The 18,373-nt window shown below is 41.2% G+C and overlaps 1 protein-coding gene across 1 annotated transcript in view; it reads left to right on the forward strand.

The window, feature by feature from the left end:
* The first annotated feature begins 702 nt into the window (after window positions 1-702).
* The window catches only part of ESRRB (estrogen related receptor beta), a 175,715-nt gene continuing 158,044 nt past the window's right edge, over window positions 703-18,373 (forward strand). Inside the window, exon 1 of the mRNA XM_032802045.2 lies at window positions 703-856. Within this exon, the coding sequence (XP_032657936.1) occupies window positions 855-856 (2 nt within the window). The 5' untranslated portion in view covers window positions 703-854. The remainder of the gene's footprint in view (window positions 857-18,373) is intronic.

The raw sequence follows: 18,373 nt of genomic DNA on the forward strand, positions 1-18,373 counted from the left end.
GAAGACAATTCCATAGGTACAAACATTATCAGTGGGAGGTTTTTCCAATTATTCAAGGACTTGAGCAAACCCCTATAGAAATCCCCCAAAGTTTAGTAACTTGTTACTCTGAGCTAACATTAGCCAACCAGGAATTCCTTGGTCTGGGGGTTCCTTTAAAAGTGGGAATTTTGTCACTATCCTGGTGCTAGCCGTCAGGGAGCGTCCTGATCAAATGGTTCATGGAGAACAGTAACTTCATTCTCAATCCCTGAACTCTTTGCAGAGTCCCTCAGGAAGCTGGCTAACCTTGCCGTTATTAACCCAGGTGTCAGTCCCAGTTTATTCTGTAGCAGGAATGCAAAGTTTCATGGAAAGAGTTTGGAATAAAATACAATTCAAAACTGTACTCAGCTCACACTTTTTTTTTTTTAAACTTCAGGGTGTAAAGGAGTCAAATCCAAAGCAGCATCTGTACTTTTCCTTTTCTTCTTTTGGTGCAGTGAATTTTGTTCACTTGCTTACGTGCCCAAAGTTGCTGTAATGCTGCTGGGGGGAAGTGGTGACTGTGGGGGACTCCTGCCTGGGTGCAGTGTAGAGGTGAAAGCCCAGCTTTTGCTGCTTTCCTTAAGACCTATGGTGTGTGTGTGTGGTGGGGTTTTTTTTTTTTTGTCAGCTGCCTGTTATATCAATCACAGAGCTGGGATCTATTTATAGGTTGGGATTCAGAGTACTGTGTCCTAGTCACAAAGAGAGGCAGAGAGGACTGTCGGCTGGTGCAGGCAGAACCAAAAGATATTTAATCAGCAATTAGAAACACCTGAGGGCAAAGGAAATTCTGCTCCAGCTCTGAGCTTCATCTCTCAACCTGCAGCATGTAAGTACTTAACTTCTACCTTTTATTGTGTTTTGGATCCAAATGTCTCCCTGAACTAATCCTTTTATCTGGGCTTAAAATTATGGCAGCATCTCAATGTGGTTAAATATTTTTTTTTCCTGTTTTCACACTGTCAAAGGAAGGTCAGAGTGACCCACAAGTAGGCAAGATGATTTCAGAACTTCATGTAAATCAGTCATTTTCACTATTTGGGTATTGTTTTTTTTTCTTAAAGCAAACAAATGAAAGTTTGAGCAGAATGGGATTGTTTTGGGAATGGAAATAGTCAGCTTTGCTGGTGTTCTGAAAAGGCCACTGTATAATGAAACTCTGCTTTAAGGGCTTACCAAGGACAGGTGATATTTCCCCACTGCTGGTATAAAAAGTGCGTATCTGGAAACTTCAGCAACCAGTTATTAAAAGAACCAAACAACCATTTTCCCAACCACCCCCCAAAACCCCTAGCTTTGGCTCACACCTTCTCTAGCACACACATGAAAATGAAATTTTGTTTTACCAAAGGTGTTTGGCATCGAGCAGCTGATGTTTGTCTAATTTTAAAGGTCCCCGAACAACTTAATTTCTAAAGCCTCTGCAGTGACAATAGAGGGGTGCAGGACTTTGAGAAGTCAGCATAGTGAGAATCAAAGGAGGAACTCACTTGTGTGAGGTGTTTGCTCTAAGGTATCTAAAATGCAAAATAAAACTCGTACAATGGTGTGTATTTTGGTGTGGTTTTTGTTAAAGGAAGAAGTAGGAGATGCTCTAATTACAAAGGTTTAATGATGAATCAAACTAGTTTTTATTCATTATGTAAACATTTCTTTGGTCAAAAACTGAAATAATTGAAGTTGTTTGTCTTGTTTCTTATTTTGCGCTCAAAGACTTGGTTTTTTTGACTGTTTACTTTTAATAATTTTTTTAAGGGATAGAACAATCTTTATTATAAATATATGTGGATTCTTTGAAATTTCTTGCATTTATAATGTCTCACAGGAAAAAAATCAAGTTTACAATTTTTATTTTTGTTTTTCCATGTGTGGCACATTTTCCCAAAGTACACTCTGGCAACTTTTTTTTACGGCAAATATTTTAACATTTTGAAAGCAACAAAGAGAACACAAATTGTTTTTGGTTTGAAATAATTTGGACTGAACAAAGATCTAATGAAAATATGAACAGAACAAAGGGAAAGCTGCCTTTTGATTCAAATATCAAGTACTAATCAATAAATGAAGATTGTTGTGGCTGGATTGACTGAAGGAAGGTGACGAACAGGCCAGATCTCGTCTTATAAATATACATCATATAGTATAATGTGGCTTTTTATTCAGTGCAAATTTTACCATTCCCGAAGTCTTTGACTTGCAAGTGTATTTTTTGTTTTCTTTTGGAACTTATTCCAAATTGTTATATGCAATGTTTTTTAATCATCCATGTAATGACTGAAGTTAACAAACTGGAATTGTAGAGGCACAGCTAGAAGGACAACATTGATAAACATGTTGATTTTCCATAGGTTAGTAATGTTTAAAATGATAATTGTAACTCAAAGCTTCCTCCAAAATAGCAAATCAAATAGAATTCTCAGCATGACAATGCTCAGTATAGAAAGCTCAGTTTTGACTGGTAAGATTTTTTCACTTTCTGTTGCTCTTTAATTTATTTTTTTAACATTTGTTTGGCACAATATTACATTTATTGTTTCTCTGTTTATTTCCTGTTATAGTTGAATTATTCAAATGAGAGAGCAGGTTATCCTAAAATGTACTGAAGAACTCAAAATTGTTGATTGTTTTAGTTAAACAAAGAAGGTACTCTACAACTAGTTTTAGATCCTCTTAAAAATTTAAAATTAAAAAAGCAACCTCTTTCTCCACCATGTACACAGCAAAAATCCAACATGCCTACATTCAGACATGACTGCAAATATCCATGATTAAACATTTCTGCAGAGATCCCAACATTCCTGAGGAAGTATTCCCAATAAACCCTCTATCTTTTTAGTCTTAAGGATTTTTGGAATATTTCTTGACTGTATCCATGAAACTGGTGGACTTTACTCCCTTTTTCGCTACAGTGGATCTTTTCTTGTATAATCTGCATATTCTTTGTTTTATTCTTGCATTTGGAAAAATGATCAAGTGCCTGCTGCTGTATAGCTTGTAGATCAATAGATTATGGGACATCTTTCTCTCTTATCTGTATGCATGGTTAGATAAGTGATTGGAAAAAACTTTGATGCATTGTGTGGAAGAATGCAGCCTGTTATTATTTAGTTTCTGCTTCACTAACAATTAAGGTTATGTGGACTAAGCACCCATTAACCTCATCTCCTCCAAACTGATTCCCTTAAACGTAATTTGTCAGGGCCTGTTTGTGATTTTTGAGGAATGAAAAATCTTGTTCATTACACCCTTTTCTGTTCATTTGACTGCAAAGTAATTGACACGTACATTCTATTTTTTGTTGTTGTTGTGTATACTACTTCCTGGAAATTTTGAATAAAACCTGTGCCAAACGGGCTATACAGGTGTCTGAAATGCAGCATACCAGGTGTATATACCTGTAAATCTCTGCAAATTGGGAATAAACACCTAGGGGGAAACTCTGTCCTTACTAAAACAATTCTGTGCTGTTAGGGTCCTTCCTAATAATCCTATGCCCAAAAGTCAGCAGCCAGTTAATAGTTATTATGTAGCTATCTTTGTTTGTTTCTCTCTCTCTCTCTCTCTCTCCTTTTCTCTCTTCACCTGTGCATCTGTCCAGCTATTTCTGATCCCTCTATTTTTACATTTCATTATGCTCATGCTTGCTCTCTGGCTCACTCTCTTTTTCTTTCCTGAAAACACATTTCTATCTGGCACAGAAAATAAACTCAGATTGCGGGTAGTTATGTTAATCTAATTCAATCCTCTGTGGGTTAGGAGTGAAATTCTAATAGTGGAGCTGTTGAGGGCTTTTTTGTTAATGGCTTGGGGATTACATTGAGTTAAAGGCTCATTTCCTAATCAAACAGAGAGGGAGAGAGTGACTCCGAATATTTATGAGTCTCCCAGCGCGAGTTAAACATTGAACTCCAAAGCAGGATTTCAGTGCCACAGAAAGAGTTAAAACCCCTTAGGGCTGCTATGGAAAAAAAATGAAATCAGTTAAGCCATCAACATTTTCAGCTGCTGTACAACTTCAATTCTGTAAGAAAAAAATAATCATCTCACAAAGCTAAAATGGAAACTGTAGCGAGCTATTTAAAACAAAGTCAAGTGATGCTTCAGAACAGCTCTCCTGTAGGTAGGCAAGATGTATGGAGTGCATGCAGAGACCTAATAAAACTCCAGATAAATTCTCCTCTAATGTATAGTTAGGTGGGGGCCATGTGTTTATGAGAAGGGGCAAAGCTGTCCTTTTATCAGTTTCTAGAAGACTCGATTGAATGTTTTAATGGATTAGTTTTGGTCCCATTTGTCTCTTCACCAACCCTTTGTTTTTTAAAAACGTGGATTGGTCAACTCTTAAATTGTGCTACCTCTCCAGGCAGATTTGTTAGTGGGCCATATTTGACTCTTCAGGTTAGCAGGAATCTTGGGTCAAATAGTATAGTTAAGAAATCAGAATCGCTGCCTCAGGGACAAATCAATGCTTTGGTGGTGGGTTTAAATGCTTAGATAGAGCCTTGTCTCACTGAAGACAATAGGTGTTTTGATTGACTTCATTGGGGTAGGACCCAACCCTGTTTTGCTAAGTGTTGGTATGTTGGAAAATAGGACAGAAGGGCACTGGCCTAGGTTGGGTATAAAAACCAAACCTGAAAAGACTGAAGTATAAGAAATGAGCTGGTGCTGTGAAAGTCTCTCTCTGCTCCCGTCTGCAGGGGTCTTTTAGTAGCAGGTGTGCTTCCTGGCTCTGACTACCAAATCATGTCCCTTCCCCGTGCCTCAGTTTCCCTCGCTGTAAAATAGGGATAATGATGCTGATCCATAATCTAAGATAGGTAGATGAAAAACTTTATTATCTAAACATTCATCGTATGACAAGCAAATAGATATCAAGCTGTGTTCAGCCCTGGTATAACTCTCAGTGGAGTTGTGCATGAGATCTGAGATCAACAATTTGTCCAAATGGTTTTTGTTAAGATGAACCTCAAGCTTTATTAATCCAAGAGGTAAGTATTTACTAAGGTGAAGCCCATGTCAGTATTTACCATAAGTAACAATAAATATTGAGATTCATCTAAACGCTGCATTGATACGTGTGTGTGTGTATTCTGAATATATATAATAATCATTCTCTTTGCCTTCTTCTGTCCCCGCCATAGTATTGGCACCCAGGGCAGATCTGCTACAAAGTATTCCTTTCACAGCTCTAAGGCTGATTTCTGTGGCTAAACTGCAGTAAAGTCTTAAATTTTCTTTTGTTCTCCCCATCACAGCACCCTTGCTTCTTGTCTGGTGCAGGAAGAACTTCCCCTCCTGTTTCAATCCATTTTAATCCCTGCCTGGCAGTTTCTGTAAATGCAGGGGTTTACCTTGGTGTCCTTTAGCCAAAATTTTCCTTCCCTTTCTCCCTCCACTGCTGTGTACAGCACTCTGTGGATGGCTTTCTGCCCTCTACCCGAGAGGTGGCAACATTTCAGTGGAGCTGTGCATGTGTACATTTTGTGAAGAATTTAGGAATATGTGTTGCCTTTCACCCTGAAGTGTTTCACAAAATACATATGCAGTTCCACTTAAACCTTTACAGAACACACAGTCTCAAGGTATGTATGCCATATATGTTACAGACTATTTTAAGAAAAATTATTGGGACTGGTTTTTATCTCTCCCTCTGTAAAGCCAAGTACAGTATTGCCATGAATCCAACTGTACAGAATTAAGAGGGAGCAATAACAATCAGGAAGATGTCACAATTTAACAGTCTGAAATCTCAAGATCTAGATGAAAGCACTTAGTGTCCCACTGGGAATTTCCCCTTTCAATGGGATACCACTCCTGTTTGCTTAAACTTCCTCCTTTGGATACAGAACAGAAGGTGCCTAACCAGGGTCTGAATCTCACATGTATCAGAGGGAAGTTTAATTGGCTCTTTATTTTCATTCATTAGGGGAACCACTGCCATTTCCCTTCTCTCCACCACTTGACCGGCAGCTGAGAGTTACAGCCCAGGTGTTTCACTGAGGAGTTATGTGATGCTCACAAAGCCAGGAGAGGAGAGTGATGTTCACCAGCATTATGGCCTGGACAGATTTACCTGGCTCAGCAAGCCAGCCTCCCCTATTTGTTTGATCGTAATCATCATTTTCTGCTTTGTCAACAAAACCCTCAGTCCTCTCCTTCTCCAGATATGAATCCACATGACTCTTGAATTCCTTTATACGCTAGTTGCATTCCTTTGTAGCTTTTATGTGGCACTTTTGCTCCCCTTCTTGGAGAGCAGATTCGTACCCAAGTTTCCTTCCAGTTTCTCCCTTGTTGGAGTGTGCTCCCATAGTCCAGTTCCCTTAACCAGGACCTCCTGAGTTCTAATCACACCTCTGATACTGTCTCCCTGTTCAGCCTGGGTCAAGTCCTTTCACTTCTGTGCTTTAGTTTGCCCATCCATAAAATGGGATTAATACTCTCCTATCTCCCAGGAAGTCTGTAAGGATGAACAAGGACTTTGGAGGTGTAAATCCCCATAGAAATGCTCAGCATTGTTGTTATACTCTGAGTTCTCCAGTATGTTTTGCCTATCATAACGTATCCCATTTTGTGCTGTCCAGAACACTTCCTTTTTCCTCTCTGCCTGACTTTTTTTTCCTTCCCACTTCCTCCCTTGCTGCCTGGCAATAAATGTCAATTTTGGCTCTTTCTTTCCCAATTTCTTTCCAGTTTTGGCCCTGGTGCTGTGGCTTGCTGTGATGCTCCCCTACCCCAGCTGTTGCTCCCGATGTTACCTTTTATGAAATGTCAGCAGGAACTTTGGGAGTGTATTCATCCCTTCTGATGTCAGAGCCTCAGTCAGGCACAGGAGGGGCTCTAAAGCTGTGGTTTCTCTGAAGAGGTTAAATGATAGCAAATAAGGGCTAAGGCATCTTCTAGGGAATAAGGACTGTCTGAGAGAATTGATTGCGTTGGCTTATTGATCCTTCAGGAAATAGTTGGCACTGAAGTGACAGTGCTGTTCTTATCACTTTAGGGGATTTTGTACCAAAACCATCCTTCTGTTTGCTGAGGTTAATGAAGAGAAAGTGCTGTTCCTCTACTGGCTCCCCCTAGATATATGCCATCCTGGGCAGCCACAGGCTTTGCTGCTTGTCTCTGTTTTTATGAAGAAGCTTCACAGGTGAAATGTGAGTGCTTATGAAGTGAGGGGTGGAGAGCAGGGCATAGCAAATGAATTGGCTGTGAAGGCATCTCTCCCACAGCTTTGCTGAAGCATCTCAGTCCTAGCTCGCACACAGCACTGCCAATGTGCCCCAGTTTTGACTTGCAACCACCCCAGGTGCTTCTCCACCCAGCTGACTTTCATTTGCAACCTAACACAAGAGCTGAATTCTTGTCTTCAGAGTTGAAAGGCCTGTGCACTGATCATTGCACCCCTTTCTCCTCTATTCCCTGCACATGCACTGTCAACTTGTAACCTCTTTATTTTCAAATGGTCTCCTGGGGTTATAAAGAAACTCACTCCGGTCTCACACAAGTGCCTATAGCTAGATTGGACGGTTATATGTGCTATTTGCAGAGACCTTGACTGTTGCAGAATCCTCTTCAAAAACCAGAGAGTGCTTTAATCCAAAGTAAAGTGCTTTTGTAATTTTTCATACCAGCTGCTCACTATACATTTTTTAAAAATAAATGTAATTGCCCTATATATTATGTCTCTGTATTGCACTGTACAGTGTTGTCAGTTCTTTGATGTTATTGCAATATTGGACATTTTATTTAAAGCCTCAGCTCCTGGAGACAAGTGATTATGGGAAAATCTGTTTTTGCTTTTTAAAAAAAAGTTGCTAGCACTTGTTGCAGAGAAAACATGAATCTTAAAGTCTCAAAAATCAGAAGGCAACAAAACAAAACAGCCCAATATCTATTTTTAAAAATCTCATGACAATATTGTGACTTTTTTGGGGGGCAGGCAGCGGCTTATGATATTTGCATGTTTGGAGCTGGCAGTAGTGCGTTTCCTAGAGCACGTAGTACTGCACCATGGTTATAACATGTTAAGAAATGAATGAGAAACACTGCTCAATCCCGTGTTGTGTTCTGGCCCTGCTCATTCCTTTGTATTTGTAAAGATTCCCACCTTGTGACTGAGGCCATTGGTACAAGCCACAACGATTGATGTCATCGTGTTTTTTATTTATTTATTCATTTATATCAGGATCGGGGTCCTATTGCCCTGGGGACTGCACAAAGCCATAATAAAAGATGGGGTTGAGGGTCTTACATTCTGATTTTAAGAGGAGACACAACCAGAGGGTACAATAAACAAAGTGAAGGAACAAGAGAAGGCGGATCAGGGGAACAGTGCCAGGAAGACATGATTATGTAGAATCACCTAGTTATTTTAGTTCTAATTCCTTTAGCACCTCTGCTCTTTCTGCTAAGCAAAGTGCTTTCCATGTTCTCTGTGTCCTTGAACTCTTTCATGTGCCAACCCTGCTTTCCTATGCTACAGTGCTGCCTTTTCCCTTATTAACGTCTCTGGGAGAGTAGTACATTGGCCATCACTTCGTACGCTAATAGCTTTATTGCGTGCACATGTGATGTGCTGTTACAGAGTTGCAATACATTAATCCTAGGGCAAAGCCTTATCTTTGCACTGGATTTTTTTTATACTGGTATAGTTAAAGCAGTGTACCTGCATCCATGAAAACTCTTAGTATAGATGTGCTGCAACGGTGTAAACAGTACAGGGCCCCAGAGTGAGAATGGGGTGATGGTTATGCACAGACTATGAGTTTAAGCTGAGTATACCGTACTTGTTCTCTCTCTGTGTCTTCCCCTCCTCAACTGCGTGGGCTGAATCTTCATTGGCCATTGCAAAGGTATTTGGAGGGCACATGTATCCTAGGGCCCCTCTCCTTACATGTTAACCATTTATAGGAATGGCTTAGAAGCATGAAGGTGGTATGTTACAGCATTCTCTGCTATCTGTACCCACGTGCAGGTTACATGGCAGCCATGGGCTTCAGTCAATGAAAAATGTCCCGCTTCCACATTGTACAGGCCCACAGAAGGTTTGAAATGGAGGATTCAGTCACTTGATGGGTTTTCATCTTGTGGCCAAGGTGTATTGCTTTGCTGAATCACATATCATGGAGTAATATTGAATTAGCTGTGAACTACACAATGTCAGCCAAGTGAACACCTATCTCTGGAAGGATCTTTATTCCCTGTAGCTTCAAGCATTACGTTCTCTGGAAGCATGCTTCCTGCATGCAGGTGAGGGAGGGTGGCTTGATTTTGAATGACTACTGTCTCTATGGTGAAGCTTAAAGATGTTCCTTTTAGCTGTAGCCCAGCCCAGGGCTCCTTGCCACATGGAGGGGAAATGGGATTCAGGGAGGGCAGATGAGCACAAGAGGTTCCACTCATAAGAAGGGGAGCCTCAGTAGGAGAGAATTTGAAGGCCATGAACATTCACAGAATCAATGTTCACAGGAAGCAACCTCTCCCCGCACATGGTTAGCATTTAGTGACTGCCTGTGTCTGTGGTGAAGATAGTAACTCAGAGTCATGTGGTTTCCTCTTCCCCAGTGTAGCCAGCTGCCTTATTGCTATTAGCCTGTGTAGACTCAGAAGATGATCTCCTGCTCTTTTGCTGCTTATCCATACCTACATCTTCTGTAAAACAGGAGTGTCTTGGGGCAGCTGAAAAAATTTACCTTCACAGCCAAGGATTCAGCTGTGTGGTAAGAAGGTACCACTTCTATAATCCTTTGGGGGCTGGAGTAGGATGGGGAAGGGATGCCTGTTCTATTCCCTCTTGGTCAGGGGAAGAAGACTGGTGGTGCTTCTGTTGGCTTTGAGGGGCGGCCGGGGTAGCGAGAGCATCTTTGTGTATGTGAAGGTCCCTCTCATCTCCCTTCCCACCTCTGGGGCGGGGCAGTCAGGATTGTGTTTTCCACATTGTTACCACACCCTGCAAGTGTCATTCCTCTAAAATGACATTGCTGAGGCTGCTGCATGGATCAGGTATCAGTGAGACAACTTTCCAAAATGTAGCAACTTTCAAGAGGTCCGTCTAGGAGGGCTCTCACAGACTTGCAGTTCTGCATAGCAGGGTGTGGGGAGTTTTCCCAAATACTTGTAAGCACCTAATTCTGCTCCAGCCCTTGTCTTTGCTGCTGTCATCCCTTGCTAAGAGTGTGTGTCAGTAGCCCGACCTCAGGCACTGACCGAGCTCTTCATCTTCAAATTGCTTTACAGACAGTAAGGGATGAATGACCCCCTTCTCTTCTGTGCCTGGAGGGATGGAGGTGGTAAGTGTCAACAGAATAGCGTACCCCCTCTGATTGCCTGGGACACCAGGGGAGCTTCACTGGGTCTTCCCTCTGTGTTGTTTTGTAGATGAGGCTAGAAACCAGCTGTCCTCCCTGGTTGATGCTGCACATTTCTGCTTGGGAGTTAATGCTGCTTTCCCAAGGGTTACTTACTGCATAGCTCTAGGGTAGACTTGGCCAATGGCAGCATGGCTTCTGAAAAAGGAGCTGGGTTGGACTGGAGTTGCTCAAGGTGAGAGAAGGGCCAGATGAGGGCTACTCAGTCTCCCCAGGCTTTTCTATTTGGGTTATGAAGCTCAGGCCTCCTGTTCTGGACCTTGACTACTGAGACAAGCCACAAATCCAGCTACTCTCACAGTGCTATAAGCATTTAAGGCCAGGCTTTAAAATGGGCCTATTAGAAGTGCATGCTTAAAGCACACTAGTTTCTCCAGTAACACACTGTGGATGCATAGTTGTTCACTTGCACGTACATGTGTAATTGTAAGCACAAATGCTGTTTTTGTCTGTGCAAACAGATGCCCTTGTGAATTTTACAGGTTTAGATTTGAAGGCCTTTTGAAAACTGGGCCCTGTAAAGCACTGATATAACGATGGAAAATAAATACATTTAATTTTATTGTCGCAAAGTCTAATGCTAAAAACTAAAAATTCCAACAATTAGATGAGGCTCCTATAAAAAGTGACCCCTTCACAATGCTCTCTATGCAAAATGCAATGGTAATTAGGAAGAGTTTAGTCTCTTGGTGCTTAGTACTGTGTGCTCTATAGGTAGGTTAAGAGCAGACTGTGGGAATAAGGCACCTCCTGAACTACTTCTTTAACGCTGGCATATACAATATCAGGATTAGAAAGGACCTCAGGAGATCATCTAGTCCAATCCCCTGCCCCAGGCAGATTTTTGCCCTGGATCCCTAAGTGGCCCCCTCAGGGATTGAGCTCACAACCCTGGGTTTTGCAGGCCAATGCTCAAACCACTGAGCTATCCCTCCTTTGCTTTGACTGGGTCCAGAGTCTGAGCTCTCCATTGCTGCCTAGGCTGGGCAGCAGTCAGGAACAGTTAATTTCATTAGAAAAGAAAAATAACACTTTCAGAATGAATTGACTCCCCCCTAACCCTATGGTCCCCCTTGTTTGATTGTTACACTTACCTTGTATCTTGTTTCAAATTTAGATTGCAAGTTCTATAGGGCAGGGACATTCTCTACTTTTGTGGGTCTGTGCAGTGTTTGGCACATCTGGGCCCTCATCCTGACTGGAATAAAAAGCTGAATCTCTAATAGTGTGAGATCCTGTTTGGAGTCCTCAAAGACCTGATATGGTCCTGGCAGGTTAGGAGTGGTAGGGGGCCACACTACTGTTTATACTCCATACCAAGCCACGTATGTCTCTCTTTTTCTGAGCCCAGCTGAAATGTTAGGTAAATATGAATAGCTGCTGATTTGTTATTGTACAAACACAAATTTTTTAAACTAGAAGATGTTTTAGAGGCATCTCTTAAAATGCAACCAAGTGGGAGTTTGTGCTGCTGCTTTCCTGTTCATTTGCGAGCTGCTGCATCTCTGTTAAAAGACTCGTTTCTGAGAAGAGAGAAGCCAAGTTGCTAATTTGTTAGTAGGACCTTATTTCTGGGATGCAGCAGTATTTCACCAGTGGAGGAGCTGTCCCGGAAGCTTACAACACAAGGTCAGCTTCCTTCCTGTCTTGCTTGTATCTGTAGTGTTGTCCCAATGCCTGGATAACCTGCCCCCAAATAGTGAAGTTGAGGCAGGAGCAGGTGGCGCCAGGATGAATGATAACCTGCCCCCTTAAATCATCTGAACACCTTGACAAGGGGTCTTTGAAACTATTGATTGTAGGAGAAGCAGGGAGTAAATGAAGCCTGTGCATGTTTCCAGTGGAAATATGGTGGGGACCCTGCTCCCACATAGACACATGCATGCTTGTGGGTTTGGGCAAAGGTGGGAGTGAGGCCTAGAGGGGCTGGAGCAGCGGCTGCAGGGCCTGGGACTGTGTCGGGGAATAGAGAGAGAACCCAGAGGAGCTGAAACAGGCCTTTATCTAGGCTCCCTGGAGTCTCCTTCCTAGCCTGGAGCCGCTGCCCAACTTCTTCCTCCTCCTCCCCCTGCCAAGTCTCAGTACCTCTCCCTTCCCCGCAAGTGAAGACATGGTGGCCCAGACTTCACCTTGGGCTGTACAAGCCTGCCCAGAACCTGGGTCCGTGCTCCCATTCCTAGCCCATGACACCCAGGACTATGGGACCCCAATCCCAGTTTGGGGCCTTTGGGTGCTATCATAATATAAATATTAACTATTATAATAATAAGAAGAAGAAGAAAGGAGAGACTGGACAGATGGGAGAAGTTGTGGCACAGAGAGGCAAGGTTATGGAATTAGCTGATTTACAATTAAGGTCCTGTGATAAAGCTGACTTTAGTCTTATAACTAAAAGGGAAACAAAATCTTTTTTTTTTTTTTTTTTAATTTTAGTGGTAAAGTCTCATTGACCACTGGTACATGTTCTGAAAAGCTTGAGTAAAAAGAGCAGATCTTTTAAAATATTTAATATATTTAAAATATTTTCCAGAGTTTTACCAGCCCAATGGCATCACAAAACTCAAAACATGGATGAATTTTACTGATCAGTCTCACAGGGTTTTTTTAATCCATGTACTGTACAGCATTTAGCAGTGTGATATCCAAGTGCTTTAGAAATGCTGATAGATTAGACAGATATTCTCATTGGCATAAACAGGCAATTTTCCAGTGCAGAGATAGTGAAATATTCAAGAAATTGCCATTATATGAAAACTAGACATGGTTCTTCATAATTGAAGCTGATGGAAAAATAAAGAAATGATGGATATGTTCTCCAACAGCCTTGTCGTAGGTGAATCCTTTAACTGACCGAAGCAAAGATACTGTATAGCTTGTACACATCGCACTCTCTCAGATGACTGCTTTCTACAACAATTTCAAAGTTTGTTTGTTTTCAAGGCCCAGAAGGCCCACTGTGGTAGTCTAGACTGGCCTCTGGCATCACACAGTAATTCCTGTATAACTTCTGGTTGTGCTAGAGCATATCTTCTAACATGACATTTCATTTTGATTTAAAGATTCCATGGGTATGCCTACACTTTGAGCTGGGGGTATGATTCCCAGCTTGAGGCAGCATACTCATGCTACTATCAAGCTAGCATGCTGGGTCTCAGGGCAGCTAGCATGTCCCACCACTCAAGCTCCCATGGCTATATACTATTTTTAGCATGCTAGCTTGATGAGAGCTAGCATGATGATGTTTCCTTAGGCCAGGAATCACACCCCCAGCTTGAAGCGCAGATATGCCTCAAATGATGGAGAATCCAGCATGCCCCTAGAGAAATTGTTCCAGTGGTTAATTACCTTCCCTATAAAATTTGCACCTTAGTTCTTCTAGTCTCAATTTGTCCAATTTCAACTGCCAGTTATAGGGTCTTTTGCCTTTTTCTGTTAAAGTGCCCTCTAATATCAGCAACCTTTCCCCCATATAGTCTGTGATCAAATTACCTCTTAGCCTTCTCTTTAATAAGCTAAATTGAACTTCTTAAATCTCTCACTGAATGATGTTGGTTTCCAGCTAGTGTTGGTGTGGTAAATGCCACTTATTCCCTTTAATCCAATAATCTAGTGACCCTTCCATCTCTTATCTAAACTGTGTCTTTAGTTACTTGTTCGAAAGAAGAAAAAATGTTTTAAAAAAGGGAAATCCCCCAAATAAGACCTTGTTTAAGAAACCAACTGAGGTGAATAACTGGCAACAGTGAAGTGGCAAATCACATACTTTATAAAAGCCAAGGTCTTAAAAACAAGGAAATAAAGAGAGAAGGACATAATGCATTTTGCGCTATCTATATAAATAACAACATACGTACATTATTCACACCAAGGAAAAATAAATGCATATTAAACTACAACAGAGCAACCTAACTCTGACCCTGAAAATGTGATTCTTTCATCAGTAAACTCAAAACATAAATCCTACACAGAGCCCTTCTGGAAAAAGAAACAAAAACATAGGCCAGATTGCAGCTTGAAGCATTGCCCTGGATATGGGGGCAGCGCATAGGTGAGTAGCCCCAGGAAGAGCTCTGGAGAATTATTGTAACTCAGTCACAACTCCTGTGCTCCTCTCCTTCTCCCAGTGAGGGAGAATTGGGAGGTAAGTTACTTTTCTCCATCTTACAGTGCAGCTTGCTTGCTTTTTCTCCTGTGCCTGGGCAGCTCTTGCAGCACACCTATATATGTATGGAAAGGTCAACCCGGGGGGGGGGGTTGGGAGGAGGGGGAAGAGGAAAGAGCTCCACTTCCTCCTCATCCACTTGCTCACAAGAAATGGATTTTTGGCCATTCAGCTTCTGCTTGTACCCTCCACCCCGCATCCAAGCTGTGATGCAAGCTGCCATCCTGTTGCCATGCAGGGGCAGTATGTGCGGGGGGAGTGGAAGGGAGAGGTTACTCCCCTTGGTAATGCATTAGGACCAGTCAAAAACCAACTGTATGTGTGTACCCATTAATGACATCTATTGATCAGCCTCCAATGCAGGTGCACTTACCTTCATAGTTTTATCATAAGTTGACACTTATTCCTCTCTTTATTAAATTACAGTTCATTAAAGGAGCAATTGTAAATATTCTACAAAAAAAAATCTGTCACCTGATAAACACATTGAATTGATAATGTTTCCCATTTAACCACATCCTTTAAAAGAAAATACTTAAATCCTGAAATCAAAATAGCCAAAATAATACATGTAAATGAACTGCATGTGTCAGACATATGGCTGTTGTGATGGAATATGTCTTTCTTTGTACTTTCTTTGAATAACATGGTTCTGTTTATGATGTGTGCTGTGTAATACTTATGGAAGCTGATTTTCAGCTGGTATACATCAGTGTAGCTATGCCAAATTACAGCAATTTAGGATGCAGCCCTTTATTTCCTTAACTATGCATCTCCTTGCTTTTAAGTGCTTGGATTTGTACATGATACAGATAACTATGTTGGTGTCAACCATAACTGTTTAATGGAGGCTTTTTTGTCTTTCTTTTGGAATATACATACGTGTAGGGGAAATATTCTAATAACAGATGTATGGGTGGAAAGCAGTAAAGGTCTAATGGTAGGCAATAATTGTGAGCAGCAAATAGGATCTGAGTTGGCACTGTAGCATGAGACCCAAAAAATGTAAGTGTGAATTTTAGTCTTTGAATGGGATTTGTTTTTGCACACAGAAGTAGCACCTCATGGAGCCAGTGGAGTAGAATACTCCCTCTCAGTACAATTCTGATAAGACTGCCAGTCTATGCACTGCAGTGGCAGAAAGATAGAGGAATCTTGGAGAGTAGTTAAAGAACAAAACTTATAAGAGAGCTGGAGGGATTGTTCTATGAGGGAAAGATCAAAAGCATTAAATATGTAGTTTGGCTAAATGATGACTAAGGGGGAAACTACCTACAGCTGTTTGAAGGATATTGTCAAAGTTAGACTCAGGACTCACAGTTTGTCAGACCCCTCTGTTTTATTAGCACAGCCCTCTGCTAATACACCCAGATAATGTGAGCACCATACAAGACACAAACTAGCTTATTTATACAGCTAAAATGGGGGGAGCACTTAGCAAGATAACAAAGGAAGCAGAATCTGATAAGTTTACCTGGGCTAGCCATGCATATCTTATTTTCTTACTAACTATTACCGATCTTCTGTTAATGTTTCGCCATTAGCCATTGTTTATGCCTAATGTTTCTTTTCCTGGCACCTGTATTTTAACATTTCTTATTTCTGCTTAAAGGTACATACAACATTTTTTTAATCAATTTTTATTTTTACAATATAATTCATTCTACTTTCACAAGATAAATGCTAGAGCTGAGCAAACAGTGGGGGAAAACATTCTGTGAATTTGAAAGTGATTTTCGATTCAACTGTGTTTGCGACCCTTTTATGACTATGTTCTGCTGAGATTTGCGCACTCAAGCTTTACTGAATGAATTCTCTCAAGATATATTTTAGCTCAAATGCTTGAATATGTGCAAAAGTGAACTTTTAAATGCAGATTCAGTTTTAAAGTCTGCACTGTGTTTAGTTACATAAGTCACCTAACTGGGTCTAGGTTAGTTTCATGAGTCACATGGTGAAAGAAACAACAGAGCACAAATGACTGCTATGATAGTTAAATATACAATTCGAAAATTGTGCTGTTAGTTAGTTGCATATGTGTTGTGGTATTGGTTTGGTTGTTAGATTGAATGGCTAATGTAACTGACCAACACAGCATGAGTTGCAAATATTTGCAGTCAAATTTTCACAAGCCATCCAAAACCAAGAATAACTGAAGGAATTCACTAATACTTCAGCATAACAAATAAAGAGGTGGCAATAGTCTGTTCTGTTGCTGACAAGCTGTTTTTTAATGAGTGTGATTTGTATGTTAATCTGTTGATTTTGTAGACTATTTTATTTTTAACCATTGTCAAAGTGACTAGAACCTAGAGCAAGTCCTTTCTGTGTATAACGATATTCCTATAGATGGCATATGAGTGTGTGTGTATTTATGTATGTAAAAAATGGAAGAAGTTCACAATCTGTTCATGGACATTTCACAAAACAACATAGGAGAAATTATTTGTCACAATATTCTTTTAGCTTTAACAATCACCAAGCACCCTAAACAGGTGTTTATGGTCCAAAAAGCTATAACTGACAGTATTGGGATAAACTTTAAGAAAAGGAAAATTCAAGCTGAATACTAGGAAAATTTCTTAGTGCTGAAGTAATATGCAGGTAAAATCCCCATTGTCCATTTAAAATTAAATTGGCTAAAACATTGGAAAATAGTTATAGGGCTGTACTGGGTAAGTGTCCAATGGATTATATGATCTGATAGGTTGTTTCCATCTCTAACTTCAGCAACTCTGTGAATTAATAAGTATATGTACAGAAGTTAGAGGTGGGAAAGGCCTGTCCGGACATTAAGTGTATTTCCCAGTTAATACAGGATTGATGTGTGCTGTCCAGTGAGTGATAGAAATACACACTGAGCCGTGTAGATGCACATTTCAAGAAAATGCATCTCTGGAGGTGACTGAGTGTGTGTGCGCACGCGGCATGCACACACTGTACACAGAAACTACAGGCTTTGACCTATGCAAACACACACCAAATTATAGCCTCCCATAAACAAATTAGATGCTTTAAAAGGTGAAAAGTGCTATAAAATTGTCTCCTATGTTGTTTATAATGTGAGTGGAGGATGCCTACATTGCAGAGGAACTCACATTCCTCTCTCTCCTTCTTGAAATGGACATGCGCTCCGTCCATTTCACTATTGTTCCTGCTAGCCCGGTCCCAGCAGGGGTTCCCTAATTAGCAATCTCTTCATTTCCAATCAAAGCACAAAGCAGCCCCAAAAGCCTCTCTTTATGAGGGAGCTGAGCAGCGGCTGGGGACGTGGAGTGGGATAATTGCCTTCGCCACTGGCAGCGGTAAGCAGCCTGGCTAATTCATTATTGTAATAACTTTGCTTGTCCTTGGGGAAGGGGGGGTTAGGGTGGAGAGGACTGAGCCTGGCAGTGCTAGCTAAGGACAGGGGGAAAGAGAAGTCCAGCCAGGATTCAGGCAGGATGGAAACAATTGGCTGGGAAGCGGAGACTATACCGAGTGAGGTTTCTGTTCTCCAGCTCCTTAAGTAATCTCAGGAATTTGTTAATTTGTGACATGATGGCCAGTACTCAGTGAGATACAATGTTAACAGAATGCCTGTACTCTGTCCTTTGTAACATTCACAGAGACCACCACCCTAAAAAGTGCAGTGTAAGCAGAGTCAGGATGCTGTGGAGAAAGGGTTGGGGAATGCCTCTGAACTCTGAGAGGAACCTCAGGTATTTGAAACAGAACTAGCATGGCTGACTTGCCCGCCGCCAGCAGTTTGCGACTGTAACCTAATCATGAGACTAAATCTCTTCTCATGTCAGGAGATCATCCTCCCTGCTTC

The sequence above is a fragment of the Chelonoidis abingdonii genome, chromosome 4, assembly GCF_003597395.2.
Source record: "Chelonoidis abingdonii isolate Lonesome George chromosome 4, CheloAbing_2.0, whole genome shotgun sequence".
NCBI classification, from domain to species: Eukaryota; Metazoa; Chordata; order Testudines; family Testudinidae; genus Chelonoidis; species Chelonoidis abingdonii.